This window comes from Oryza glaberrima, chromosome 5 (assembly GCF_000147395.1).
Source record: "Oryza glaberrima chromosome 5, OglaRS2, whole genome shotgun sequence".
NCBI classification, from domain to species: domain Eukaryota; kingdom Viridiplantae; phylum Streptophyta; class Magnoliopsida; order Poales; family Poaceae; genus Oryza; species Oryza glaberrima.
This window is the reverse complement of record NC_068330.1, coordinates 22,384,351-22,412,030: the sequence shown is the minus strand read 5'-3', so window position 1 is coordinate 22,412,030 and position 27,680 is coordinate 22,384,351. Positions and strand designations below refer to the sequence as shown.

The window sequence follows — 27,680 nt, the reverse complement described above, 5'->3', positions numbered from 1 at the left end:
ATGCACTCATCACCTCGACCTCAGCTCAGCTCACTCATCGGTAGCAGTGTGTACTCTAGCTCGCTCGATCTTGGCCATGGTGGTGCTCGCGAAGCCGGCGGCGCTGGAGCAGATCTCGCTGGTGAGGTCGCCGTCGGTGGAGGATAACTTCGGCGCCGGGTTGCCGGTGGTGGACCTGGCCGCGGACGGCGCGGCGGGGGAGGTGGTGCGGGCGTGCGAGAGGTTTGGGTTCTTCAAGGTGGTGAGCCATGGCGTCGGGGAAGGCGTGGTGGGTAGGCTGGAGGCGGAGGCCGTCCGGTTCTTCGCGTCGCCGCAGGCGGCGAAGGACGCGCACGGCCCCGCGTCGCCGTTCGGGTACGGGAGCAAGCGCATCGGCCGCAATGGCGACATGGGGTGGCTCGAGTACCTCCTCCTCGCCATCGACGGCGCGTCCCTCTCCCGTTCCTCCCCCGCACCGTCGTCCTCGCTCCGGTAACCAACCGTCGAACACCTTGTATGCATACGAAATGCTTCGAAACACAGTTCGCGTCAATGTACGACGTGCATGCGCGCGCGCAGGGACGCGGCGAACGAGTACGTGGGCGCCATGCGGGGGATGGCGAGGACGGTGCTGGAGATGGTGGCGGAGGGCCTCGGCGTGGCGCCGCGCGGCGCGCTCGCCGACATGGTCGTCGGCGACGGCGCGGCGAGCGACCAGATCCTCCGGCTGAACCACTACCCGCCATGCCCGCCGCTGCTGCAGAACCTGATGCCCAACTGCAGCCCGACCGGGTTCGGCGAGCACACCGACCCGCAGCTCATCTCCATCCTCCACTCCAACTCCACCTCCGGCCTCCAGGTCGCCCTCCACCACGACGCCGACGCCGGCGACCACCAGTGGGTCACCGTCCCTCCCGACCCCGCCTCCTTCCTCGTCATCGTCGGCGACTCGCTGCAGGTGATGACGAACGGGAGGATGAGGAGCGTCCGGCACAGGGTGGTGGCCAACAAGCTCAAGTCGAGGGTGTCAATGATCTACTTCGGAGGGCCGCCATTGGAGCAGAGGATCGCGCCGCTGCGGCAGCTGCTGGTGGCCGGCGTCGGCGACGGCGAGGAGGAGGAGCAGAGCCGGTACGAGGAGTTCACGTGGGGGGAGTACAAGAAGGCTGCCTACCTCTCCCGCCTCGGCGACAACCGCCTGGCCCCCTTCCACCGGCAGCCACCACCTGTCGCTAACCCACTCGCCTAAGATGAGTTAAGGGTGTAAGTGGCTAACCCGTGAAACTCACTTATAGATAAAAGTAAGCTCTGAACCCACTTACTTTAACCTATTAGTGGGTTTGCGGCTTACCCACTTACACCCCTAAGCTGAGCTAGGCTCCTCGCTTACACAGATCGACACTGCACTGAGAATGACGACGAATTAAGCTACTGATCAACCTAACACCAATCGATGATTGATCGTCCATCGATTCGATCCAGCCATGATCCGTGCAACAAGGGGACTGGGGCCAGCATGGTAGCTAGATAAGGGTAAGGAGGGTAGTGCATATGTGGAGCCATGGATGCAACTTTTAATTCTACTCTCAAATAGAGACAACATGCTTATTATCTATGCATATGCAGCTCCAATCAATTGGATAATTTGCTAGATCCTCTTTCCTTTTGGATGATTGATTGCCAAAATGTACAGTTGTCATCACTACATGATGTACAGTGTAGGGTTTGTCACCAACCAGTGCTAGCTAGCTAGCTAAGCTAGTAAAGCCAAAAAGCTTGTTGTTGGGTGTGTGAAACTATGCAAGTTTGTGGGTTGTATTTATACTCATGTATTGATTTGACTTTGTGTGTATGCTTTCATATGGTCTTGCTATATTTGGTATGGTATATGTTGGCATTGAAGTTCTATGTTGGATTCATGTGCCTTTCCTCGGTTGGTGCACTTAGGACTTTTCATGAGAAGAATTATTTTTTTATGAGCATGCGCATCATTGTGAATGAGGTGGACTTTTCATGAGAAGAATTATTTTTTTATGAGCATGCGCATCATTGTGAATGAGGTGGGAAACTTTTAAAGAATTTGGATGGACGTTCACTCGTTTATTCTATATCAACTAAATAGTTATGAAAAAAATCTAAAAAAATTGATAATATAGACTAATATGTGTGTGTGTGTAACTCACCTAACATGCAACATTTTTATTACAACTTATAGAAGCCAAATTTGAACTTACATATTTGCAGAGTGATATATTATGTATTAATCTATCTTTTATTTTGTTTGAATTTTTTTTTCATAACATTTCAGTTAACATGCAATTAGTGGCGATCCTAAAACAGAAATTACCTGGACTAATTATCTAATTATTAACCAATATACTAATTAGTATGACATAAATTAGTTAGAATTGGATAATCCACTAGGGTCATGAGACCCCGGGAAAGACTACCCAGGAACGACACTATATGCAATAAATGAGTGCACGTCCACTCGGGTTATTAGAATCCATCTCTAGATTCAAAAAAAAAAATCTTTTGGCGGACTAGTCCCCCACATGGTTTACAATATCATTTTGGGAATTTCTAGGGGAACACTAAATTTCTTTGAAATTCTAAATTTTGGAAAATTTGAAATATACCATGATTAAAATATTTGAAATTCAAACAAATTTGAGCCAAATTATAAAAAATGTTTGAACGTTTTGTTTTTTAAAAAATAATATTTTGGGGCAAAATAGTTTTGGGGTGGGTGAGGGTTGTTTCCGAAATTTCAAATTTTGGTCCCATACACTAAGCAAAAGAACTAGTCTTATCTATAGGTATCATTCTCATGTTGAATAATAGTGATACTTTTGAGATTCCCTCACTGTCCAGCTTTAGTGTTTGTGATATTGACATAGAGAGATATCTCTTATTTTATCTTTACCGGTATATTACTCGTATGTTGAAATGGGATTTAAATTAAAGAAAATCGTTAATCTGTTATTAACAATCTTTTAATTTCTGCATATATCTGTTACTAAAATGTGAGTTTTGTAGCCCCACACTATTTTTTTTTTCCAGAGATGGTGGTGGGAGTGGTGGCAGATTCACCCCTCACCACCACCACTACTATATTTTAAAATAGTATAGATAAAATTTTGGGGGAAAATAGTTTTGGGGTCGATGGGTAGAGGTTGTTTCCGAAATTTTAAAATCTGGTCCCATATACTCTATTTATTGTGGTAAGTAAGTAAGTAAGCAAGATTCCCTCACTGTCCAGCTTTAGTGTTCATGATATCGACATAGAGAGATATCTCTTCTTTTATCTTTATTGGTATATTACTCGTATGTTGAAATGGGATTTAAATTTAAGAAAAATGTTTATTTGCTATTAACAATATTTTAATTTCTACATATAACTATTGCCAAAATACTGAGTCTTGTAGCCCCACACTATTTTTTCGGAGATGGTGGTGGGAGTAGTGGCAGATTCACCCCTTCACAACCACCACTACTATATTTTAAAATAGTATAGATTGCTAATAAAGGTGGGCCTTGCAAAGGTATCATTGATTGTTTTTGTTTTCGTGTTTTGAGAATCATGTGTTTCAAATGAGATCTAAGTAGGTTTTTCACAGGTACCACAACTTACGTGGCTCCTCCAACTATATGCTAATCTTTCTCTAGGTCCTCAAGCGCAAGGACAGTTTTTAAAAATGTTTAAAAATATTAATATAAGGAAATATGAAAAAGAAATGAACCATATATAGTATATGTTATTTATTATCACTATGCAAACTTTTTATATCAAAATCAGCATATACATGTTTACAACTAGTAATTCTTCTAGTATTAGGCATTGTACCTGTCAACAACGAGATGACTTTGGTAATTTCGTTAATCTTAAGATATATCGTTCTAGTCTTTGCAAATGATCATAGAGGTAGAGTGTGTACTCATTGAGCAAGTGTGTGTAGGTTTATACAAGCTTATGTGTGTTTGTACTGTTTTAAAAAACAATCTATACACATGGAGAAAAAATATGTTACTAAAAGTGCAAGCAAATGCACAATTATTTCTTTTCATGGACCAAATTTGACCTTGTGTGTGTAGAACCATAAGTGATGCAATAATGTACATTGTCAAGACAATTTCAATTCTTTTGGTGACTATTCAGATCATACAAAGAGAACAAGCTTGCAATAATCTACATTATTAAAATAATTTCTGCAGAAACACTTTGCTCAGATTTGCTTGCCTAAGGGCAGGAGCAATGCGGTATGTCTCTGGCCTCCCTAAAGATGCGAAATCGGCGCGAGGCAATCATCCCCACAGTGCATGTTAGCATGAGGAGACGGAGGCACGGGATTCACAGCGCATGCATGATGGGTATTTTTGGTTCGCGTGTGGACTAGCGACAGGCGGAGAACTCGTCCCCCTGTGTGGGAGCGAGGCGCTATGCAGAGGCACGGGTTTAATCGCCACGTACGCGAAAATCCGAGCTGGCGCTCCAAGACAATTCAACACGTAACCGCATTGTAAAGGCCCTAATGGATCACTGTCATATAATAGCAACAACAGCGGAATAGCAGAGAGATCATGCATCTATGCTTCTGCTTTTTTTGTGCTGTAGTTCCTGTCCTCTCTTAGCTTTTGTCTTTTCCTTTTATAGATCTCTATGTTTGTGGCTGAGAGATTGAGTGGGTGTGTATGTATGTAGGGCCCTTTTGCTTCCTGCTCAACTTTGGCATGCACCCATGATCACATATATCATAAAAACAAAAACAGTAACAGTGTAAACAGTGTGTATTCCTGTATTCCATAACAATCTATATATATATCCCATGAAAATTGAATTCCAGATATGCCCCTGGCCCCATGGCTTTTGTTGGTGCTATACGCACAAGTGATTTGCCTTTGCGAATTATCATATATTTTTCTCTTTGAAGAAAAAATAGCTTATCTCTTATTATTGAGAAGATCCATCTCCTCTTCAGCAAATATCATTAAAAAATGAAAGAGGAAATATCTTCCTAAGTGGATTATGGGCTCCTGGATCATGGCCTGTTAAGAGATTTTGGCCATATGTCTACATCATGTTTTTTTCCAAACTAATGGTACAAATACAAACGCTCATATACATACGTGTATATTCGTATCTATGAATACACACGCACACACCATCCTATAATCGCCTTCGAAGATCAGGTCAACGTGACTTGAGATTAACGATGTCACTATCAGTGATTGTTGATGGGTATGACGCTTGCTACTAAAAAAAATAACCATAAATGCAAGATACCCATACTATGTCTAGAACTTGAACCTGGATGGATAGATTTCACCACAAGAAACATAACCAGTTTAGCTCATTATCATTTTAATTAACAAGGATATGAAAAAAGAACTTTCTTCACAATTGCTTTTCATCATGAGTGAGATGCAGAAACAACATTACATTGTGTTAAGTTGCCACATTACCACAATCCCCAAATTAAGACATTCTAGTCATGTCAACATTGTTGGTTAAACTTGTTTAGCCAACATCAAAGCCACAATTAGTGACATTCCATACAAAGTGAGCCAAAATGACATTTGATAAAGATGACCACAGCAGAGTCTCAATACTTTCTTCTCAATCATAACCAAAACTCAACAATAATGTTATACACTTAGCACTACGCAAAATGCGGTTTGCTCACAGGTTCTAGGCACCCAGTAATTCAAAAACAACACAAAATAATGTTATTTTTTTACCAAACACGTCTTAAATTAAGCAAGATAAACAAGTAAATTAAACTGATGCATATATAAAGCCGGTGAAATTTCTGAATTCCCAATCGCGCGAACACCATCGCTTCCCGCCAACCTTATCTCTCGAAGATCACTTCTGCGCCTTCTTCTTCCACAGCTCGCTGAGCATCCGCATGGCGCCGCCGCTGTTCCGCTTCCCGCCGGAGACGTGGTGTTCGTCCGTGTCCTTGGCCACCCTCTCGCCAGCGGCGGCGCCCGAGCTGTGGCGCCGCCACTCTACGTCGGCGGCGGGCGCGCCGGCGCCGTGCTCCACCGCGGCGAGCACCGCGGCGGCCTCCTCGGCCGCCTTGCGCCACTGCTCGCTCTGCGCGCGGCCGCGCTGCAACTCCGCCTCCAGCGCCTCCCGCGCGCGCTCCGACGCCCGCAGGCGCTCGGCGACACGGGCCGCCTCCCGCGCCGCGCTCTCCCTCAGCGCGTGCTCGGTGTCCCTCGCCTTCGTGGCCGCCTCCTTCACGGCATGGGAAGCCTCCTCCGCCATCTTCATCAGCTCGGCGTTGTCGGCCTCGACGGCGGCGATGTCCGCGTCCTTCGACGTCAGCTTCGCCCTCAGCTCGTCGATCTCCATGCCCTTCGTGGCCAAGCTCGCCCGGAGATCGTCCGCCTCGGCGTCCATCGCAATCAGCTTCGCCTTCAGCTCGTAGACCTCCATGTCCTTCTCCATCAGCTTCGTCCTCAGCTGTTCGACCTCCTGCCCTCCCTTGTTCCCTTCAAGGTCTCCAACAATGGCGGCGGTGACGCTGTTCACCTCATCATCATCAGCCATCGCCTTGGTCTCCTCACCCTGGGCGTCGCCCGGCTCGGCAGCCTCAGGGACATCGCCGGCCGGCGAGATCACGCCGCATTTCTCGTCGCTGACGGCTTGCGGCGGCGTCTGTTCGGCGGCCGCCGACGAGGAGGCGGCGCCTGCGGTGGCGACTCTCTTCTTGGCGGCGGAGAAGCGCTTCTTGGACTCCACGAGCGCGGCGCGCGCGTCCTTCCTCGCCTTCTCCGCCGCCGCGAGCTGCTCCCGCATCTCGGTGAGCTGGCCCTCCGCCTTCCCCAGCTTCGCCTCCAGCTCCGCCACCCGCGACACGGCCGCGCCGCCGCCCGCCGGCTTCTTCTGCAAGCACGCCACCATGCAAACACTCGTCAAGAATAACACACTGACACACTGTAGCTAGCTTAGCTGCATGCCTGCATTGCTCGTGTCACTAGCTAGAGCATCCTTGCCTCGGGAAGCTGCGGGCTTCGCGCCGACGTGCCACGGGCGGCGCCGGCGCCGGCGCCGACGACTACGCGGTCGCGGTGGTGCTCCGAGCCGGCCGCGGCCGGCGCCGCCGCCGTCGTCTTCGAGCGCACCGGCGCTCGCGGCGACGTCCGGTGCGGCATCTCAAACACGGCCCTGAAACCAAACACGTTTGATCATTGCCAATTCATCTCCAGAACAAAAAAAAAACTAAAAATAAAAAACTAATTTGAATCGATCTTTTCTTGAAAATGCAAATTCGTATCATGCAAACTTGCTCGAAAATTTACCAAATACCTGGCCGGTTTGGCCGTGACAGTGTCGGAATCTTCGAATTTGCTCGGCTTCTTCACTGTGCGGACAAGCATCATGACAAGCAAAGAATCAACTTCTTCTCCTTGTTCTTCTTTGACACCAAGAGCGAGTTCTTCTTGAAACTTGAAAGAAATTCAGATATATCCGGAATTATATCGCAGAAAGAGGCGAGCCTTGGGGACGTTTGGTAGGTGCGCGAGTTCGCTTCAGAATTAACTCCGCGCATATAGTACACTAGTACTTCGATTGACTAACCGCGAATGCTTAATCTGGTTGCAGTGCACTGTTCATAAAAGTCATAATTAAAGTATCATCTTCTCTTTTTCTTCAGAAGTTATGCAGGAGTTCATCATGCAGATGGAAGAACTTCTGCCTCCATCAGATTGATTCTCCGGTTCGTACCACCTACCTGTTATCGAACTCTTGCTAGACTGATAGCTTCATAAACATGATGGATTGTTACCATCAGAATTCAGAGCATCAGGTAAGCAAGCTTAATTAAATATCTCTATTTTCTTTCACCTACAATTTCTCTTGTCATATTTGACATGTATGGATGAGATAAATTGGAGCAGAATTAAACCGAGTGCTATATCTTACCTGGTTTGATGCGAGGTGTCACCGGCAAGTACTGGATCGCACGGAGATGTAGCTTCAAAGATTGCACCTGGCGGCTTGCACCTGCAGCATCTCGCGCCTCTCCTAGTCAGAACTCAGAAATCGCAGGTACGGGTAGGAGATGAAGATACAGCTCGATCATTTCTTTATTAGCTTAATTATTATCGGCTACAAGCCTACAACCAATATTTGAATTCTAAGAGTTGATTTTAAGGTTTGTTTCATCATCCCCGCAAAAAAAAAGGGGGTTCGTTTTCTATTGGTGTTATTTTCTCCCGAAAATGAAGATGAAGTTTTTTTACGCAAAATAATGTGATATTAACATATGATTAATTGTGTTTTAATTATTACAAACTTGAAAAATAGATTAATATAATATTTTAGAGCAACTTTCATATAGAAAGTTTTCGCACGAAACGCACCGCTTAGCGGTTTGAAAAGCGTGCCACGAAAATCTTAATCTTTATCCAACTCTTGTTGGAGAAAAGAACGAGACAATATTATGATTTTCTAACATTAACTTTTATATCGCGAAAAATGCATACATAGAAGGTTTTACCTGTAACTTATTTTTAGCGCATATTTAGCCTTAATCGCGTACGAAAAAAAAAGTAATAAAGTCGTTTTGGGGGTCTGAGATAATTGTACGAATTTTGGGCCTTGGAAGATTACGGGCCAAGATTTATAATTATTCAGCCCAATAAATCCTTTCTGGTTTAAAGCGGGCTGCCTAAATATAATGGGCTGGTCCGTATACGTGGGCTATGATTCGATAAGGGACATAAAGTGAACTTATTCCAACCCTGAATACACGGCCCGCTGTTAGCGTTCATCGGATCAGCATGCCTACGACTTCGATTAAATCTGAGCTGATGGTGAAAGCCACGAGGCATCAGAAATTCAGAATGGTCCCTTGAAAGTTCAGGATCAGGAACAACGTGCAATCGTCATGTCTGCCCGCGAAGTGAGCTGAGAGCTCATCATATTTCAGATCATGGGAACGAGATCCCCAGCAGAGGATCTGCATCCCAAGATCATGAGCTGCACAATTATCTTAGTTAGTATTTCTAAAATGTGTTTTAAATTATATTGATTAGCCGCACGTAAAACGTAATACGTGAATAGCATATGATTGATTAAGTATTAATTATTAAAAACTAAAAAAGTAATTAATTTGATTTTTTTAAAAGCAGCTTCTATACGAAAGTTTTCATACGAAATACACTATTTAATAGTTTAAAAAATGTGCTAATGAAAATCGAAGAAATAACCAAGTCGAGACAGTGTTTAGAATGTGTGCCTTAGATAACACAATGTTCTTCTTTGCAGAGCATTTTACTTTGGCTTCAGGTTTCCACTGTGCTTTCGTCTTGCCTGACGCTGAATCGGACGGACATTTTTTTAGAGAAGAAATCGGACGGACATAAATTCTATATGGACTCACATGTCAGCTACACAATGCAGAATTAAGAGTAAAACAACCAAAGGAACGCCCGCACATGTAAAAACTCAAAAGAAATTCCACTTGTCAGCCATAACCAATTTAAATTTTAATTTGTGTTGATTTTTCATGTTTTTACATCATGGTCTATTTTTTAGCATTGGCTTTTAAATCACTAGGCAAGTATATATAAAAAATTTACCGAGAAATTATTTTATCATTAATAAGTGTTCCGGTCTATAATAAGCTATAGGCGAAACAATGCCACTGTAACGGTACTAGCGACTATTCTGTTCCCTACCTAGATACTCCAATATTTAGTAGTAGTGCCAGATGCATAATAAGATGATAACATTGACAAGTGCTCGTAACTTAATTTTGAATTATTTTCCTCAATGCCCCATCAAGTGTATCACAACAGTTTGGTGATCTCTCTTTTTTTTCATAGATAACGGTGATCTATGTGACAACAGTATTGATCAATGCTATATCAATTTCTTAATGGTCTATGAATTCAAAGAAACAAAGTATTGGCAGATCATGGAGTCGTTGGGTACCTACATAGCTTAAATGCAAAGCTTCAACTACCCTATAAAAGCACTTCTTCTATGATTGAACAGCAAAAATACATGGAATTTCATCCTATCGTCACTGCCATAGCCGTTTTCTCCATCCCATTTTGCCATTTTCTATTGCCACTTTTGTCAGTGGTTGTACTAGATTAGCTAGCTGAAGAAGAAGAAGAAGGAGAAGGAGAAGACAGTGTCGGCGGCGACCCTCCTCGCCGGCGACGGAAAACGACCGGTTTTGACGTAAATCCACAAGGCGTTATGAGCTCGAAGATGACTGTGCATCTGCTGCTGAATTATTGAGCTCTCTCTTGTCGACAAGAGAAATGGTCATCTACCTACCGGTCGTTAAGCTCTCCAAAGAATTTGACATGCATCGCGTGATGCTGATGCAGTTGCAGCTTAAGTCCAAGGAGAATTTATCAGAGAGGACACCAGGTCGTCCGCTCTTTTCCTCCTTTGAGCCGGAGAAGCAGCCAATCTGCAGATCGAATTGTATCAGACATTCACCTACTGCGTGAGAGATGGATGACTAGTCATGTTTGATAACTAATCATGTGGTCATGTGCACTAGAACCAGCACCGAGAACTATAATTAATTCTCCATGTTTTCACTTGTAGTTTCCCCCCGTTCGTTTTATATAAAGATGAAGATTTTCGATGGCACATAAAACGTATGATTAATCATTACAAATTTTAAAAATGATTTTTTTAATATTTTAGAGTAAATTCTATATAAAAAAATTTATAGAAAAAACACCAATTAACAGTCTGAAAAACTTGCTAATAGAAATCGACATCTCTTCATCCAAAAATAATTTAAATCATAGCTATGAATCGGGACAAACATTTACCCAGATTAATGGCCAGGATTTGATTCTTTTTTATACGGAGGGAGGGGGGGTTATATGTTAATCAGAAACAAATGGGACCAATCTTGGCTCATGTAGTTGGTGTTGCATAGTAGACCAATCTGACAAGTTAACAACGAGCAACATGTAGTTCAGGTGGCCACTTCCTGCCACGTCCTGAGTGAGTAAACAAGTACATAGCCAACAAACTACTCCCAGTCACCATGCAAGCTACTGTGCACTGAATATTACATGAACTCTTTGCTCTTTATTAGGCAGGTTGTTGCAAGAAGCCTCCTTTAAATTATTTGGAATTTGGTTGCCCAAAATGCCAATGCTGCAGTGCAGTGGCGAGGCCAGTGACACAGCGAGAGTGACAAGTGGTGGCGAGGCGAGGAGGCAGCTCGCGGCGCCGGTCATGGCCGACGCGAACAGGCGCATCGACCTCGCCGCGCCGCTCGTCTCCGTGCGGCGCCATGGCGGTGGCGCCGCCGGCGAGGCGGCGACGCGGACGGATGGCACGCGGCCCGGTCATCCCAAGAGCGTCCGCACCCGGCGCGCGACGATGGTGCACGCCACGGCGAGGGACGAGGAGCCCGCGCGCGACGCCATGGCGGTGGTCGCCGTCGCCGCGCCGGTGCGGGAGCGGGATCAGGAGGCGCGGTTCTCCGACGCGCTCTCCGTGGCGGACAGCTGCCTCACCGTGAACTGCAGCAGCGCCACCGGCCTCAGCGACGCCGTCGCCCGGCCTCCGCGCGGCGTCGGCGTCGGCGGCGGCGTCATGATGGACCGCTTCCTGCCGGCGGCGCACGCCGTGGCTGTCCTCTCGCCGCAATGCAGCTCCCGGAAGGCCAGCGTCGCCGCGGCGGCCGCGCGCAACGGCCACGGCGCCGACGCGTTGCTGCCTCCTCCCGAGCCAACGCCGACGATTCGAACACTGTGCATCGTTCCGAGGGAGAAGACCGACGACGCCGACGCCGACGTCGACGACGACGGCGGCGGCGGCGAGTGGGACGCGCACAGTACGCGGGGCGTCTCGTCGAGGAGGTGCGGGCTGCTTCTTCCCACGCGGTGCATGAAGAGCACCTTGCTCCTCCTCAACCCAGCGCCCGCCATGAGACGCCGCGGCGGTGGCCGGCGGCGAGACCGCGGCGCGCCCCTCCTCTCCAAGATCGGCAGGAGCCAAAGCTTGGGGAACCCACTCGTCCGGAGCGCGCACGACACGGGCATCATGGTAAGCAGCAACAAACATCTCCTCCACCTCCACCTGCTGCCGCGCGACGAATCAAAACGCGAGCGATTCTCACTTGTTCGTCCGGTGCGTCGTTGCAGCGATCCTGGGAGGAAGTGTACATCAACTCCCTCCGGCGATCAGGCCGCGGCGGCCGGAAGGGTCTCGGCGCGTTGCTGTCGCCGGAGCTGGACACGACAATGCCGTCGGTGCGCGAGCTTTACCTGGAGCAAGGAGACGGCGTCGTCCACCCCAAGGCTACCCACCTCGGCTTCCTCCTGGTGTTAGACAGAAGCCACGACCAATGCCACGACAGCCACGACGATCCCAAGCTGCTGCCGCCTCCTCGCTTCCCAAGGCCGGCGCCGCCCAAGGTGTTCGACGGCGGGAAGAAACAAAGGCGCGACGCCGCCGCCGCCGGCGGCGGCGGCTACGGGTGGCCGCTGCTATTGGAGGACAAGGCCGCGGCGAGCCGTGACATGGTGCCTCCGCTCCCGCCGCTGCCGTCGATGAAGTCGCCGTCGGAGTCCTGGCTCTCGCGGGCGCTGCCGTCCGTGTCGAGCAACCCTCCGGCGACCTCCTTCCTCGGCATCCACGTGCAGCACAAGAAGCAGTCTCCACCTCCAAGGTGTTCGTCCCGAGCTCCGGCCAAGCTCGTGGCCGACGGCCATGCCAGGCCACGGCAAATGCGAATACATGATCTACAGAAATCATAGCGTAATACTTCTATTAGGAGTAGCATTTTACTGTACTTTTTATGTCCTGGTAATTGCATTGTCAGTGCTAACTTGTAATTGTATTGATTGTGTCCAGCTTGTTTAGGTTCACAGGAAATTAATTGAAGCTTGGTCCATTGGATTCTGAGACATGACCACTGAGACGACTGGGCCAATGGTTGTTCATACACGCTACTACTACTAATCTACAATTAAAGTGTTGCAAGTGTGCTGCTCTTGCAGCTCCATTCGTGTTGTATTTGTATATACTAGTTCAAGGGGAAATGCCTGTGATTGTGAATTAATCATGCATGCACAATGTCGAATTACTGCAGTTTGCCTACCTGATTAATTTAATAGTCACCTGAATTTAGTTACAGCTATCTCTTATCTTGCCAACTGCCAAGCTACTCCCTCCGTCTCATTTTAAGTGTAGCCATAGTTTTTCACGTCCAACTTTGATCGTCCGTTTTATTTGAAAAATTTTTAAAAAAAATTAAAAACATAAGTCACGAGTTAAGTAATATTCATGTTTTATCATCTCATAACAACAAAAATACTAATTATAAAAAAATTTCAAATAAAGACGGATGATCAAACTTGGTCACGGAAACTCATGGTTGCACTTAAAATAGGACGGAGGGAGTAGATCGTAGGAGTAATATGGAAAAGAAGCCATGACAGAACCAGCAGGTTTAAGTGTAAATACTGCTCATTTTGCAGAGAGAATTTGCGGCCGATGAACTAGCGCTAATACTGCCATGTGCTGCGAATAGATCATGTACTACTAGTACTTCACAAGCTCAGAGTCCGAAATTTGGCACTATATGCTGCGCAGCTCTTCCCCCCTCGTCCACTGCATTTTTCTCCGAATTTATGTGGCGATCACGAGTGTCCAGCGTCCAGGCGTATGGGCCATGGCGTGCGGAGCGGACAGCGACATGGGCCGATTCGGCCGAACGCCCACAGGATATGGGCCGCACTGGCCACGGCCTAGGCACTCTCTGTCTCGGCCTGGCCAAATGTTATATGGGACCGGCGGTAGACAAACGGTTTTGGGCCCTGTTTGGGGGAGCTTTTCCCAGCTGCAGCTTTTCAAAAGCTGCTTCTGCTAGAAGCTGTCCTAAACAGTCCACAGCTTCTGAGTTACAGATTTTAAAAAATGAACTAAGAAGCCAGAAACTGGAGAAGCTGGGTTTCAGAGCTTTTCCAGATTCTCAGAAGCTGGCTACCAAACAGCTGCTTCACAGAATCTAAAGCTCCCAAAACAGACCCTTGGTCTCTCGCGCCGTCTTGCGCTTTTGCCGCGACCGTGGCGAAGGAGGTACGCTTTACACGGTACAACCGTTGTCACTGGTCAGAACTCATTGAACGTTGTCCATCGTCCTTGGTGATAAAACTGATAAATCACTCCTGTTCGGAGCCAACTTCGGCCTGAAGAGAACAAAGTAAAGGGAATGCCAGAGATCAGCGGCATGGCTTTTACTAATTGCTCCATCCATTTTTAAATATTTGACACCGTTAACTTTTTAACACATGTTTAACCGTTCGTCTTATTCAAAAACTTTTACGAAATATGTAAAACTATATATATACATATAAGTATATTTAACAATGAATCAAATAATAAGAAAAAGAATTAATAATTATTTTTTAATAAGATAAACGGTCAAACATATTTTAAAAAGTAAACGTAGTCAATAGAAACGAACTTCGAGTTGGATAGGGGGAGTAACTAGTGTTCGGTGTGACTTTTGCTGTATGCGTCTCAGTTATATCGTCTGGTTCCAATACAAGCTTCCTTTATCAAAGAGACCAGGGGCAAACTCGACTGGAGAATGGTACATTCATTATGCACGGGGTACATCAGCAAGTGAAAAGGAGTGCCATTTACAACAAAGAGTTATACCATCATCTCTCCAAGATCAACATAAACCAAGTCCATCCACATCATTAGACGAGAGAAAAAGAGGAGGGAGTCGAGAGTTAGGGACACGGTGTGTTCAGTGCAGTGTGCCCCTGTCGCCCTTTTACACCTTACTCTCCTGGTTCAACAGGGGCGCTATAGTTCAGGGCTTCAGGCTATCCGCGCTATCAACGGAGATCCCATCCATATGCACGGTGTAAATCATCATCAAACCCAAAAGTTACACTTATTCACAGGCCAGCTTCGTGCCAAAGCTTGTGAGGCAGATGGCGAACGCCTGGAAGGCTGACAGCGGCTGCCGGTAGTCCATCGTGAACGCGTCGTCCTCAATCTTACCGAACTGCAGGATCACTGTCTCCTCATCTGCAATGCCCCATGGATCGCTGGTGCCAGCTGGAGCAACGAGCTGGAAGTTCTTCACCGAGGCGACGGTCACCCGGCCATGGAAATTCAAGCACCAGCACTGCAGATGCTCATGCCATCGTGGTGCCTTGTTTCTTAGAGCCAAGGGGCTTGAGGTGCTAATCAGCTTCTCCTTCAATGGATCTGATGCGGTGCTCTGGCCTACGGGGCACTGGATATTGCACTGCATTCTTCTTGGTCCTCTTGATTTGAGGAAGTTGAACTTGTATGACACTTGTCCAACTTCATAATTACCGCCTGAAACATTTGGGTTAATCTGCTTGCTTGCAAAGCGACGACTCGATTGGCTCCGTGCGGGCTTTGCACCATCGTATGGTGGCTGGCTATCATAGATGATGAACTTTGTACCCAGGAAGTCAGATCTACATGTACAAAGAAGTTAACCGATCAAAATAGTGTTCCAGCTAATAAATGAATATAGTGGGAAAATAACTTGAATAAAAGTGTGGTTTATACACACTAGAAAACTTCTAATCACTTGATCAAATGCACTCGAAACTTGATAGTGGGTGGCACTTCTGAGATTTACCCCAAAATAGATGGTCAGCCCAGGAGGCCACAAGTAGAGCGATTTTGTCGGCTTAGGAATTGAAAGATGATTTTATTGATCACAATGTAAACCCAGCTATCAAAAATATAAATGCCCTGCGCAGCTAATTAGAAAAGATATACTATCCCAAGCAACCGCTATATGTTTGTGTCTTGTTCATCTTCCACAGATGACTCTTTCTTAATGCCTTCACTCTACATTTTAAACACAAACCATGAAGGGAAAGGTGTATACCAAGTCATATTGCATTTTGAATAATGTAAAGCTTGATCGGAACCTGAATATTAGATATTAATGCATGCTATGAAAATGATACATGAACGGGTCACGTTATTCAACAAGGCAGGCAACATGATAACTGATGATATGATGATAACATGAAGAAAGATGGCAGTAAAATTATTACTAGAGTACAATTAGAGTGTGGCACAACTTTATGATGCTTGCAAAGAAAGCAAAGGCAGTAGCCTAATGGAATGATTGGACCCAACCTCAGTTTCCCAACATACGAATTGCTTCCTGGAAATAGATCATCACAATCATAGGAAATGATATATTCTGTATGTGCCCCGTTTCTGAACCTTCGAGCAGCCAGCAGAAACTTCCCTTTATCCGTTAGGGCTGCCAAAAGAGAGCAAAAAATTGAAGATCGTATTTTTCTTTTTGCAGTCTAATACTTAAGAAGCAACAAGCATATCAGGAAAATAAGCCTTGATTCAGTCACCAACATAAGAGGATTGTATTACAGTTTCATAACCAAAAGTTGCAAATCATGTGATAAGATTCACAATCTTCACATTGAGAATATCGCTCAACATAATAAGGTTATCCATAGGGTACTCGGGTTCATTCTAGAACCTTAAACTTGTCAACGAAACATAGTTGTGCCTAACCTCCTAATATCTAGAAGCATCCATCAGGTTTGACATATACATCCCCTCAGAAACATGAATTCCACAGTACCTTCTGTTTTCCTAGTAATTTGACTTATAATTCTCAGAAGTGGCATAGAAAAGTTTGAACACAACAGGTGCTGTGTTTAGTCATTGGTGAGGCTGTACTGCACCCTTATTTAGTTATTTATATGATCATGAGTCATGTAGTTGTTAACAATCAATCAACAGGGCAGTCACGGGCAACAAATAATTTTGATGTGCCTAAACAAAAAAAAAAGAAATGATAAAACAATGGACACAATTTGTGTTGTTATACTTTGTCAGATCATACAAAGCTCAATGTGTAATTGGTGGTACATCATGGTTATGCAGCCTCTCGTTCGATCCATGATAGGATGTCAGACAGTTAATGCTTTCAAACTTTATGATGACCCTGGCCAATAAGAGTCTAATACTATACCAAGATCGTAGGTTCTGAGTAACTTCTAAGTTATCCCAACGAAAATGTATTCAATAGAAATAAGTTGTCAACTACCAAAGACCAAAGTCATGTTTTTTATGGACAACAAGACCAAAGTCAATTAGTCAAATATTCATTATTCTGTTATGTAAGTCCCTTAAATAATGTACGTGGGCAGCAAAGTAGGTGCAAGGGTCCTTGTCACAAATGATGTTGTGGCTTGTGATGGATTAAAAGAAGAAAAATCCTCCCTTTTTCAAAACAAGATTAAGAACAACTATAAGAAGATCGCACGTCACAATTCACAAGTCATACATAGAAGGGACCTTGATAGCGTTAGCAGATAATTTTTTTTCTTGTTTTAAAAACGTGCTTACTACCTACTAGATTTGCCATTGTCTGAACAAGAATTCATTTAATTGCACAGTTGCAACACCCACATCATTGATAGAGCAGAAGCCACCAGAAAGTCAGTTGATAGAGTTTTATTTTGTTTACGGCTCCGTCAATTAAATCAAAGAACAATATGTAAACCCAGTTGACGCAGTCTACAAAACCGTCTACCCAATCCACAATAGCATGGGGCCACAACCACGATGGAACCTCAAAGGCTCAAATTATCCATTATGACATACCCTGTGTTAAGCTGAGATAAAGGTAGAAGGTCGAGTTCTTTTTGTTCCTCCTGATGAAGCAGTGCATCGGAGCATCCCTTGGTCCAGGCTGTCAAAAAAAAATACAACTAAATCAATTATAGAGACCTAAAGTGAACTAAAGATTGTGCCTTTAGGCATCAAAATACTCTTACTAACAGACCAAAACAAAATCCAAATGTCACAATTAGCATTTTCATATATGAGCATACCAAAGACCCATATTTCTTTACTAACTTCACCTACCACATCACTTTGTTGGTCGCCATAGTAAAGTGCGGGGCGAACAAATTCAGAAAACAAGGACGAGTGGATGGACATGTGCTCCTCGCTTAAGAATACTTGTAATCAGACGATTATTGAAACCCAAAAGAGATTCCAAGATCGATAGGCAACAAATATCGATCTATTTAATCCTTTAACCTTTAATTCATTCAGACAAAACTCTGCTTTGTAGATGAACCATGCGCTTTCTGTTAACGGAAATGGGGATGCTTTGCATCTCTCTAATAAGAAAAATTCATTCAGACACGGAAAATCCTACTTTCTGAGTCAAATCAAATCCTGGCCATTGCTAGGCTATAAAATCATTAAAGTAGCCACAATTCCTTCAGATAATTGCATCTATATATATATATATATATATATATATATATACGAAAGCTTAAAAATACAGGTATGAGTAAAAAAGAACAACAATCAAACCAACAATTCATCCGGAAATCAGCTCGAATCGTACAGATCGAACAAGAAAAACATGTCCTCGAACAGCCTTCGAGCACCCTCATAGAGTCATAGGACGAAAGAAAATTTTCCCCCACACAAAAATTAAAATCATGTAAGTTCAGCCAGATCAAGATGATAGCGGTTAGGTCGGGGGGCGCTCAGGCTCACCTGCTTCAGCGAGGAAGGGAACGTGATCCGCCCGCACTCCAGCGGCGGCCGCACGACGGACACCGCGGCGTCCCTCCACCGGCGGCAGACGCAGGCGCAGGCCACCACGTCCCGCCGCGGCGGCCACCGCTCGGCGCCGGCGTCCACGCGCCGCATGATCTCCGTGAGCAGCTCCGGCAGCAGCCGCGACCACCTCTCCTCCTCCCCCTCCTCCTCCTCTCCCTCCCCCTCCCCGCCGCTCACCGGCGCGATCTCCGGCGACACCTTCGATTCGCCGCCGCCGACTCCCCCCGACGAGCGCGACACCGACGAGAGCCACGAGGAGCTACACCGCCACAGCGCCATGGCGGGCGAGCCCGCCCCGGGATCCCTCCCCCCGAAGCTTCCAGAAGCTTCGAGACGAGAGATCGGGCGGAGGAGCACCAGCGAGAAGAGGGATGAATAAAGGGTAGACACGAGACGAGACGAGCAAAAAAAATAAAAAAAATCGAAAACGAAATTTGGCGATGAGACTTGAAACCAAAAGAAAGAAAAAGAAAATCAAATCCTCATCGTGCTCTCGTGCGCCTCCGCTCGTCTCGCCGAAATGCCTAAAGATCTTCGAATTCTCCCCTAATTATACGCCTCCCACCCCTAAACATGACACGTGGGGCCAGTAAACGCGTCGGGCCCACGCATTAACGCCCGCCACGTAATAATAAAAACGATTGGGTCGTAGCACAGTTGACACAGTGCTCGCGTTTGCGTTCGTGCTTATGGCGCGTAGTAATCAGTTTCCTGTTCGTCACAGCGGGTCGGGTTTGGCTGGCACTAAACAGAAAGAAAAAAAAAAGACGTGAATAGTATTAGCGAAGGAGTTAATAACAATAAATAGAAAGAGTGAGGCTTAAAATCATCTAGCCCACAATCTTGCGGAGCTAGCCGAAATACCCCTTAGCATTTCTCCACTAAGAGAAGTACAATAACCAACTATAATCACATATGGAGAAGAAAATAGAAGAGAGAGAAGAAAGTGAGCTACAGATCTGTAGCTAACTGTAACACGGACTCCAAAACGTTGTGTGTGTATGAGAGGTATGACCGGTATTAATAGTATAGCATATTTTTATAGGTAACTGTTGTTTGAATAGACTATTAAATTAGTTATAAATAATTTAAAGCTAACATTTGGCTATACTATTATATTAAACTGGCTTCAAGATTTAGCAGATTTTTATTTTATATATATATATATTTTTTGGGCGAGATTAATTGCAGTGGACCTACCATTTCGGGTACAGTCATACAGCTGGTAGGCTTAAAATCGTCAGTGAGACGCTGGACTCGTGGGTTGAAAATTCCACGCCATTGTTGGGTGAGAGCGAGCGAAGCGAGAGGAGGCGAAAGCGACGTCGACGTCGTCCAGTGGGGGTGGTCTGGTGACGTCACCGTCCGCTCGAAGCAAAAAGGCCCCGACGACGCCGACCGCGATAAGCTCCGCACTTAAAAAAAAAAAAAAACCAAAACCGAAACAGCAGCAGCAGCAGGCGTGCGGGGTGGTAACCAACCACTCGCGACGGCGACGTCTCCGCGCGCGACTCCGTCGTGTCGCGCTCCTGGCCTCTCCACCGGCGCCCGCGCCACCCGGGAGGTCGGCAAGGGACGGGACGTGGCGTGGGCCGCGTCGCGCGCGTGCGGGCGTGCGCGCGAGGGGAGGGGAAAACGCCCGGGGTCCTACGTGCCGGCGTGCCGGGTCGCGGCTGGTCCGGTCAAGTGTACGGTGTACCCGTTCGTTCGGGGCGAGACGAACATACACGAACGTACGCCCGCGCGGCTCACACGGTAAAAGGTTATTATTCTCCGTTTCAAAAATATTATTTTCGGTCCAACGAATTTGACAGAAAATTATTCAAAATTTATCGGAGTAAAATATATCTTATCGAAAACTATATAGTACTCCCTCCATTTCACAATGAAAGTTATTCTCGTATTTTTACCATTCATATTGATGTTATTGTATTTAGACATATATATCTATTTAGATTCATTAACATTAATATGAATGTGAAAAATGCTAGAATGACTTACATTGTGAAACGGAGGAAGTAGCATTTTGGAACAAAGAAGTAAAACATTACAAGGGAGGAGGAGGAGGTTATGTTTTATTTTTTTACTACTATTTCACGTTTACTTGACGAATTTTTTTTTTCACCAACTAGTCACACGCTACTATATTATTTTGGACACAATATGCAGCGACCTTACAAGAGCGCCATGGCACAGGATGCAAGAATAACATTTCATGCATATATTTTGCCCCTATCCCTTCATGCTTTCTCCCTCCTAGAACTTTTTCATGCATATATTGTGCTAGCTTCCCCTGGCTCTGGTGTTTTGCTCGACCTAGTGTTCTTTCCTTGCTAGCAACGAGTTTAGCGGCACCGCAATCATCGGCAACTATCTCATTCCACTTTCATGTCATCTTCAGGGGCGTCAAGGGCAGTGTGCGAGATTGGCGCATGCACAACAACACCCCCCCCCCCCCCAAAAAAAAAAAATCCAAACCCGCCTAGCCTCCTATTCTGCGACGTGCAGAAGTGCAAACCGAACAGCGAGTGGGTGGGAAGTCTCGCGAAAAGCGGGCTGTAGGCCAAGATGCGAGATTGACTCGCTCGCGTTGATCCTAATTCATCCTTGCACGTCTGGTCGTCACCACCGTCTACAAAACTTCTATGCATCTATGATTGAGTAGAAGCGTTCGAGTTCAAGAAGTACCAGATCAAACCCTAGATATCATCCCCACATCCATGATCCCAAGTTCCAACCTTCCAACGTAGCATAGAGGGTGGGTAAGGTTAGTATGGATTTTTTGTCTTCGTCATTTTCTAGTCAACGACTGATGTGGACGAGAGCAGCCTCTTCCTCTACTTCACCTTTGACAACCTGAATCTTCTAAAGATTTCTCGCCCATCATAGGTGATATCGATCTCCTATCTTCTTTCATCTCTCAGTTAGCTCAAAATTTAGTTATATGCCCCCTTTTCTTGTTAATCTATTTCCTTAGCTGGGGATCCATGGCTCTTGCTTATCCTCTTGGATCCTATATTTGGGTGTCAACTTCAAGGTTAAGTGGTTAACGAGCAACAAGGTCAAGCTTGCCATCTGGGACACATGTACCTATCAAGTATTGTCTTCCCCCCTATGGATTCCTACTCATTTCAGTTGTAAAGCATTTTGTCTTGTATCATGAATCCACCATTTTTACTTTAAAATTTAGGGCCTCAATTTGTATTTTGTCTCGGGCCCCAAATTCACAGAGACAGCCATGGTCATATGTATATCATCAAGGGTGCACTAATTTGGGCCACCGTAAGGTCAACGATGATGGTTCCTAACCTAGGTCGAAGCAAGGTAGACACCCCAATTCGCTCACCTTAGCTAGACCTGTGATGGCCTCGGCCTCAAACGCTTCCTCCTTGCCGTCGTCATGGCCTCCCAGATATGATCACCTTAGCTCACCATTGTATCCACGCATGCTTCCTTGCTAGCAAGGGCCACATCAACTTTAGTGTCTTTCCTGTCTTCCTCGCCTCTCCTCGATGCGCCACAGCGTCCTGCTACCTCCATGCTCCTTTTCCCCCCTACCACAACCCAACTCTCCTTCTTCCTCCCGCGTGTTTGCCAAAGAGTCGCCATGTTCACCGAGGGCCACCTAGCTCTTCTCCTTCCTTGGCACCGGCATGCCAATGTGGAATTAGGAAGGGTAGGATAACATGGTCATTTCATGTGTGGTGTCACCTTGTATTGATGATGTGGTAGTGATAATAGAGTAAATTGTGTTTCAAAATACCATTGGATCTACTAGGTGCAATGTCTCAGTGAGGAAAAATGAAGGAAAGTTAGTTGGGAGGATGGTATTTGAGAATGGGCCTACCTATTGATATTTCGATAGATTTAGAACTTTAAATCTTGCAGAGTAATTGCTCTGTAATCTTGCAAAGTAAAAATGAGTGTAATTGCTCTGCAACTGAGTGCAAGCACAATGTGACTGAGTGTAAGTGGTCTGTAATCAATTATAACTGCAAGCTGGATTTATATGTACAAGAATCTTGATGCAAGATTCTATGGATAAAAAATTAAAAGATAGGAGTCAAAAATTGTCACTAGTGAAATAGCAGAACTGTTTGAGAATGCATTATCATGAGAAAATGATGGTATTTGACAATGCGCCGTCGTGAGAATGAAAGGGTCTCAAAAAGGATGTCGAGTTCTCTCATGGCCACTACAGATGACTTAGCGGCGTGCATGATGGATAGCCAGTGGACTGGTTAGGTGATTGACAGCGCTGTTTACTTGTTGATGATGGGACTTTGGGGTGTGTTGGCCCCCACGTCGTCGCGGCCGATTTGGAGGTGTTATCTTAGTAGAGGGAATATTTATCTAGGCCCGGACTTGTTGGGGTTTCAAGCTGTTGAGAGATCCTGTGAAGCTGTGAGCGAACAGTTTGTGGATTGGGAGGAGGGTCATCGTCGTCGTGGGGGCATGTAATTGTGTTTGTTATATTTTCAATCTGTAGCTGAGCACAGCAAGAAAGTGGGTAATAATCACAGACAGCTGGTCATTTGATTGTGCAGAAATGAAGCTTGCTGAAAGTAACAATGCTAGGAATAAAACCATTTGCTACAATTGATGTCAGTCAGTACATGCTTAATGAAAATGTCTCCCCCTTTGCTTTACCCTCTTTGGATCAATCATAATCTTGATAACAAAGTTGCATGCTATCCAAGAAAAACAGAACAAGAAGATAGAATATTTCTCGTGACAGACACTCGAGTTTTTCTCTATCTTTGCTAGTACTTATTGTCTAGCTAACGTGTGCTAAGGCCCGTATGTCAAGGATTTTTTTGTTTTTTGAGGTGAATATGTCAAGGAGATATTAGTAGTCAAGTAAGTACGACATGAAGTTTTGAGTTGGAACGCCCATATGAAAAACAATGTTTAATGGTGCTTAGGTTCAAACTGACCATGTCATTGGTCCAGCCAAGACTCTTTCTAACAACAGCACTGATGGGTCAATGTAGGATCAATCAAACCTGGGATATCCCCAGTAATAGCTACATTAACACTAGAAAAACTGCCACATGAATCTTCAAATCGTCCAGCCTACAACCAGCAAGAAAAAAGCCATCCGTGGAAAGAAGAAATCAACAGTTACCTGCCATCCCAGCTTAGATATAGTTAATAATCTGCCAAATTATTCAAAACCACTGAACATCTGTTCACTACTAAAATGACTAAAATGAGAACATGTTCGTGTGATTCGATATGACTTACAACAGATAAGAATTTACAACAGATATAAGGCTCACCTAATTATAGGGACAACTTAAGAAAACAAAAGCCACACATACGGATTTTATATGAACAGCTAAAATAGCTGGACAATTCGGCACTTCTCCTAACTGTTTGTGAACTATAAAACCATATCACAGAATGTAGCAGTACGTTGGGCAAAAGGAAGTTGCTAGTTGAAGCCAAGGCACAACTTCAAAGCCATTATAAGCCTTTATTCTTAAGTTACAAATAACACCACACATTAATATGCTTGAAGTTAACATAAAGAACGATTCAGCAAAGCAATAACTTCAATACTGATTGATGCATGCACTTCGACTTGCATATGCTCACGTTGAGTATGTGTTTGGGAGTCCATGCTTGTGCTTGGAAACTGCTGCATCTTTGTTCATCAAGGATCTACATAGATGGTTTGATCATTAGGAGTGCAACAGACAACATGCAATGAATTGTTAATGGAAAAGGAATACAAAGCCTCCTTGGTTTTCTTTGGCACATATAGCTTCTAAAGGAATATAGTAGGATTCGTAAACCACAAGTCTCAATTTGTACAAAAAGCCTAAAGAAACTAAGAAACATCTAAAATAAGATAAAAGGAAAACAGAAGTTCATCACTTATCCTGACCATGACTCTATGAGAAATATGCTTGAATAGGAAGGAAATTTTCAACATCTCTGTAATTTAACAATTCTGCCATGTACAGCAATATGAAAGCACCAGTATTTTTCTCAAAATTCTTAGTTCTTGTTGCGTTGCAATTTATCATTCAGCATGTCTTGAAAAAAAATCTTGATGATGTAATTTTTATAAAATTTGGCCTTATAATGTATTCAAACAATTAATTTCCATGTATATAGATATCTGAACTGTGAATGCCAGCTGAAACAAGGATGAAAATACCTCCATTACCTGAAGAGAGTTAATTAAGCATATTAGCTATTTTCCGCTGCATCCCATGAGCAGGGACCTATCTGGAATCATCCACAGCAGTTATTGGTAGCATGACTGAACTATGTCGCAAAATTACAATGAAGAATTCCATAGATGAGCATTGTAAACTATCAGTTGTTTGTTTAACGATGTTTCCACAACACCAGTCTACAGTATTTGAGTTACTTAAACAAAAGGTAGCACAACAATGGTTTACAGAAGTGTGCATTCAAATTGATGCACAGAAGTAATAAACAACTAGATACTTAGAATGCTAACGCTTTGTCTAATTTATTCATTCACCCTATATTTACAATTTTAATCCCAAAACAGAACTTCTTTAGAGCACTTCGAGCTAATTTCTTCAGTGTTGATGTCATATGTATTCAGAGAACTAACTGGCAGCATAGAAATACAAATGGCTGCACTGCTGCGGTATACATAAAAGTCTAGTCCACTTCATTGATACTGATGCCATATACTCAGATTTGTCACTCTCTTTAAACTGTAACAGCTAAAAACAGACATTTGATAGCTGATATTAGCATGCAAACACTAGCATACATCATTTCGATTGAAGAAACGAACAGCACCAAAACATGGACACTGGTCTAAAGGAATTGGGTATCATTTTGCCTCTCAGGTGTTCATGCTTGCATAGACATATACTTTTAATCCAAAATTTCCTTATACCCCTCCAAGAAAGAGAACTACCTTTCTTAGTTCAAACTACTCCGTATCAGAAGGTATATTTGGAACTGATCCCATATGGTGTACGAGATGCTGCATCCCAGGTTTCAACTCCCTGTTACAGAAGTCATCATATTCTTCCTTATCCCCTGCCTTCTTCTTCACCTCCACTACCACCAGGCTTGGTGTGAGCTCAAATATCTCAGCGCCGATTGTCAATGGACCCTTCAAACCTTCCCTCGTGCCTTCTATGCTCACTCGCCAGTCTTTTCGCCGAACGAAGAAGCTCTTCACCTTTGCGATCTCCTCCAATTTTGTGATGATTGTTTGCATAGGCTCTGCCGATATGAACCTCACTTCACTCCCTCGCTCCTCAAACAACCCCGACAAATCAAATCCCTTTGAGAACGATATGATATCGAACGCATTAAGACTTGCTGGCCGTGTGAGAGACCCGAGAGGTCTTTGCCGACGCTCCTCAGATGACAATGTGGCAGGACATGATGCCACGGATGAGTCCGACTCCCATCCCGACTCCTCACCGTCATCATCTTGCTGCGGCGGCGGCGGAAACGGAGGAGGAGGAGGAGGCTCACTAGGTTCCAACTCCGGCATATCATTATCACCATCTGCCAAGCTGTGAACCTGATCATCCTCAACATAGAATCTGACCGGCCGGAATCCCTTCTGGAACCACCTGCTCTCCATGACCTCTTTGACAGTGATCCTTGTCTCTGGGTTCGTGTCAAGGATGCGATTCAGTAGACTGGAAAGATCCTTGGAGAACCATCTCGGGCACCGGAATTCCCCCCTGTAAATCTTTCGGTACATGGCCATGAGATTCTGGTCATGGAACGGAAGGTAGCCAGCCATGAGCACGAAGAGGATGATGCCGCAGGACCATATGTCCGCCTTGGCGCCGTCGTAGCCGCGGCGCGCGAGCACCTCGGGCGCGACGTAGGAGGGCGTGCCGCAGAAGGTGTGGAGGAGGCCGTCGGGGTGGAACTGGTCGGCGACGGCGGAGAGGCCGAAGTCCGAGACCTTGAGGTCGCCGTGCTCGTCGACGAGGAGGTTCTCGGGCTTGAGGTCGCGGTGGAACACGCCGCGCGCGTGGCAGAACCCGACGGCGGAGACGAGCTGCTGGAAGTAGCGCCGCGCGGTGTCCTCCTTGAGCCGCCCCTTGGCGACGCGGCCGAACAGCTCCCCGCCGCGGACGAGCTCCATCACGAAGTAGATCTTGGACTTGGTGGCCATCACCTCGAACAGCCTCACGATGTTGGGGTGGCGGACGCGGCGGAGGATGGCGATCTCCCGCTTGATGTGCGGGACGAGGCCGTGCCGCATCGCCTTCTCCTTGTCGAGCACCTTGATCGCGACCGGCTCCCCGGAATCCGCGCTCCGCGCCTGGTACACCTTGGCGAAGGTGCCGTGGCCGAGGAGGCGGCCGAGCTCGTACCGCCCGAGCAGGAGCCCGCCCCCCCGCGGCTTGCCAGCGAGGGAGGCGGCGGAGGCGGAGGAGGACAGCGGCCGCCGGTGCTGCGGCGACGGGTCCCGCGACGACGGCGGGGTCGCGGCCATGGCAGCGAGGCGGAGGAGGATGGCGCGGGGTAACGGGAGGTGGGAGGAGGAGGAGACGAGTGGCCGGCGTTGGAAGGGAGGGGGAACAGCTTAACGGATCGTGAATAATATCTGCGGCTGGGGCTTCTCTTCTCTAGAGAGTTTCATTTCGCTTTCGCTTTGAAATGTTTTCTCCCCAAAGTTTTTCTTTCGATCTTCTAACTTTTCCATCACATTAAAACTTTTCTACACACAAACTTTCAATTTTTTCATCACATCATTCGAATTTCAATCAAATTTTCAATTTTGGTGTGAACTTTTATTTTGGCCCTGTTTAGTTCCTAAAATAAAAATTTTTATACTGTCACATCGAATGTTTAATATATATATGGAGTATTGTAGGAAAAACAATTACACAGATTACGTGTAAATTGTAAGACGAATCTTTTAAGACTAATTGTACCATGATTTGATAGCGTGGTGTTATAGTAAACATTTACTAATGACGGATTAATTAGGTTTAATAAATTCATTTTGCAGTTTTCTAGTAGAATCTGTATATTATTTTTTATTAGACTACGTTTAATACTTTAAATATGTGTCAATATATCTAATGTGACATGT

At 45.5% G+C, this 27,680-nt stretch overlaps 5 protein-coding genes across 9 annotated transcripts; 2 read left to right on the top strand and 3 right to left on the bottom strand.

Annotated features, from left to right (window-relative positions):
• The first annotated feature begins 49 nt into the window (after positions 1-49).
• LOC127773105 (gibberellin 2-beta-dioxygenase 3-like) lies at positions 50-1,953 on the top strand. Of its 2 annotated transcripts, XR_008017507.1 has the most exons (3): positions 50-471; positions 559-1,280; positions 1,374-1,953. XR_008017507.1 is itself a non-coding variant. In XM_052299122.1 (2 exons), the coding sequence occupies exons 1-2, from the start codon at positions 77-79 to the stop codon at positions 1,226-1,228; spliced, it is 1,065 nt and encodes a 354-aa protein (XP_052155082.1). In that variant the 5' UTR covers positions 50-76; the 3' UTR covers positions 1,229-1,922. The 2 variants fall into 2 exon arrangements, 1 of the variants encoding a protein (XP_052155082.1); XM_052299122.1 differs by having other exon boundaries at positions 559-1,922.
• Positions 1,954-5,551: 3,598 nt separating this feature from the next.
• LOC127774697 (interactor of constitutive active ROPs 1-like) lies at positions 5,552-6,892 on the bottom strand. The gene has a single exon (XM_052300980.1). It carries the CDS (start codon positions 6,890-6,892, stop codon positions 5,846-5,848), a length of 1,047 nt encoding a protein of 348 aa, XP_052156940.1. The 3' UTR covers positions 5,552-5,845.
• Positions 6,893-10,970: 4,078 nt separating this feature from the next.
• Positions 10,971-13,115, top strand: LOC127774389 (uncharacterized). Of its 2 annotated transcripts, XM_052300619.1 has the most exons (3): positions 10,972-12,028; positions 12,127-12,742; positions 12,839-13,115. In XM_052300619.1, exons 1-2 carry the CDS (start codon positions 11,123-11,125, stop codon positions 12,739-12,741), a joined length of 1,521 nt encoding a protein of 506 aa, XP_052156579.1. In that variant the 5' UTR covers positions 10,972-11,122; the 3' UTR covers position 12,742; positions 12,839-13,115. The 2 variants fall into 2 exon arrangements, with proteins under 2 accessions (XP_052156580.1, XP_052156579.1); XM_052300620.1 differs by having other exon boundaries at positions 10,971-12,028; positions 12,127-13,115.
• Positions 13,116-14,573: 1,458 nt separating this feature from the next.
• LOC127775092 (tubby-like F-box protein 9) lies at positions 14,574-19,137 on the bottom strand. Its single transcript, XM_052301404.1, has 4 exons — positions 18,545-19,137; positions 17,633-17,720; positions 16,133-16,262; positions 14,574-15,453 (listed from the first exon to the last, which is right to left on the bottom strand). The coding sequence occupies exons 1-4, from the start codon at positions 18,887-18,889 to the stop codon at positions 14,895-14,897; spliced, it is 1,122 nt and encodes a 373-aa protein (XP_052157364.1). The 5' UTR covers positions 18,890-19,137; the 3' UTR covers positions 14,574-14,894.
• Positions 19,138-23,444: 4,307 nt separating this feature from the next.
• Positions 23,445-27,178, bottom strand: LOC127775091 (CBL-interacting protein kinase 19). 3 transcript variants are annotated; one of them, XR_008017866.1, is made up of 3 exons: positions 25,524-27,177; positions 24,789-24,850; positions 23,445-24,277 (listed from the first exon to the last, which is right to left on the bottom strand). XR_008017866.1 is itself a non-coding variant. In XM_052301401.1 (2 exons), the coding sequence occupies exon 1, from the start codon at positions 27,075-27,077 to the stop codon at positions 25,539-25,541; it is 1,539 nt and encodes a 512-aa protein (XP_052157361.1). In that variant the 5' UTR covers positions 27,078-27,177; the 3' UTR covers positions 23,449-24,277; positions 25,524-25,538. The 3 variants fall into 3 exon arrangements, 2 of the variants coding, with proteins under 2 accessions (XP_052157361.1, XP_052157362.1); XM_052301401.1 differs by lacking the exon at positions 24,789-24,850 and having other exon boundaries at positions 23,449-24,277; XM_052301402.1 differs by lacking the exon at positions 23,445-24,277 and having other exon boundaries at positions 24,300-24,850; positions 25,524-27,178.
• Positions 27,179-27,680: the final 502 nt, after the last annotated feature.

Excerpts from the sequence above, each read along its gene's own strand:
- LOC127775091 (XM_052301402.1), bottom strand. The coding sequence starts at position 27,077 with ATGGCCGCGACCCCGCCGTCGTCGCGGGACCCGTCGCCGCAGCACCGG.
- LOC127774697 (XM_052300980.1), bottom strand. The coding sequence starts at position 6,892 with ATGGTGGCGTGCTTGCAGAAGAAGCCGGCGGGCGGCGGCGCGGCCGTG.
- LOC127775092 (XM_052301404.1), bottom strand. The coding sequence starts at position 18,889 with ATGGCGCTGTGGCGGTGTAGCTCCTCGTGGCTCTCGTCGGTGTCGCGC. Across the intron at positions 17,721-18,544 it reads TCCCTTCCTCGCTGAAGCAG|CCTGGACCAAGGGATGCTCC; the intron begins GTGAGCCTGAGC and ends TTTTTTTGACAG. Across the intron at positions 16,263-17,632 it reads TTATCTCAGCTTAACACAGG|CCCTAACGGATAAAGGGAAG; the intron begins GTATGTCATAAT and ends CTCTTTTGGCAG.
- LOC127773105 (XM_052299122.1), top strand. The coding sequence starts at position 77 with ATGGTGGTGCTCGCGAAGCCGGCGGCGCTGGAGCAGATCTCGCTGGTG. Across the intron at positions 472-558 it reads GCACCGTCGTCCTCGCTCCG|GGACGCGGCGAACGAGTACG; the intron begins GTAACCAACCGT and ends GCGCGCGCGCAG.
- LOC127774389 (XM_052300620.1), top strand. The coding sequence starts at position 11,123 with ATGCCAATGCTGCAGTGCAGTGGCGAGGCCAGTGACACAGCGAGAGTG. Across the intron at positions 12,029-12,126 it reads CGCACGACACGGGCATCATG|CGATCCTGGGAGGAAGTGTA; the intron begins GTAAGCAGCAAC and ends GCGTCGTTGCAG.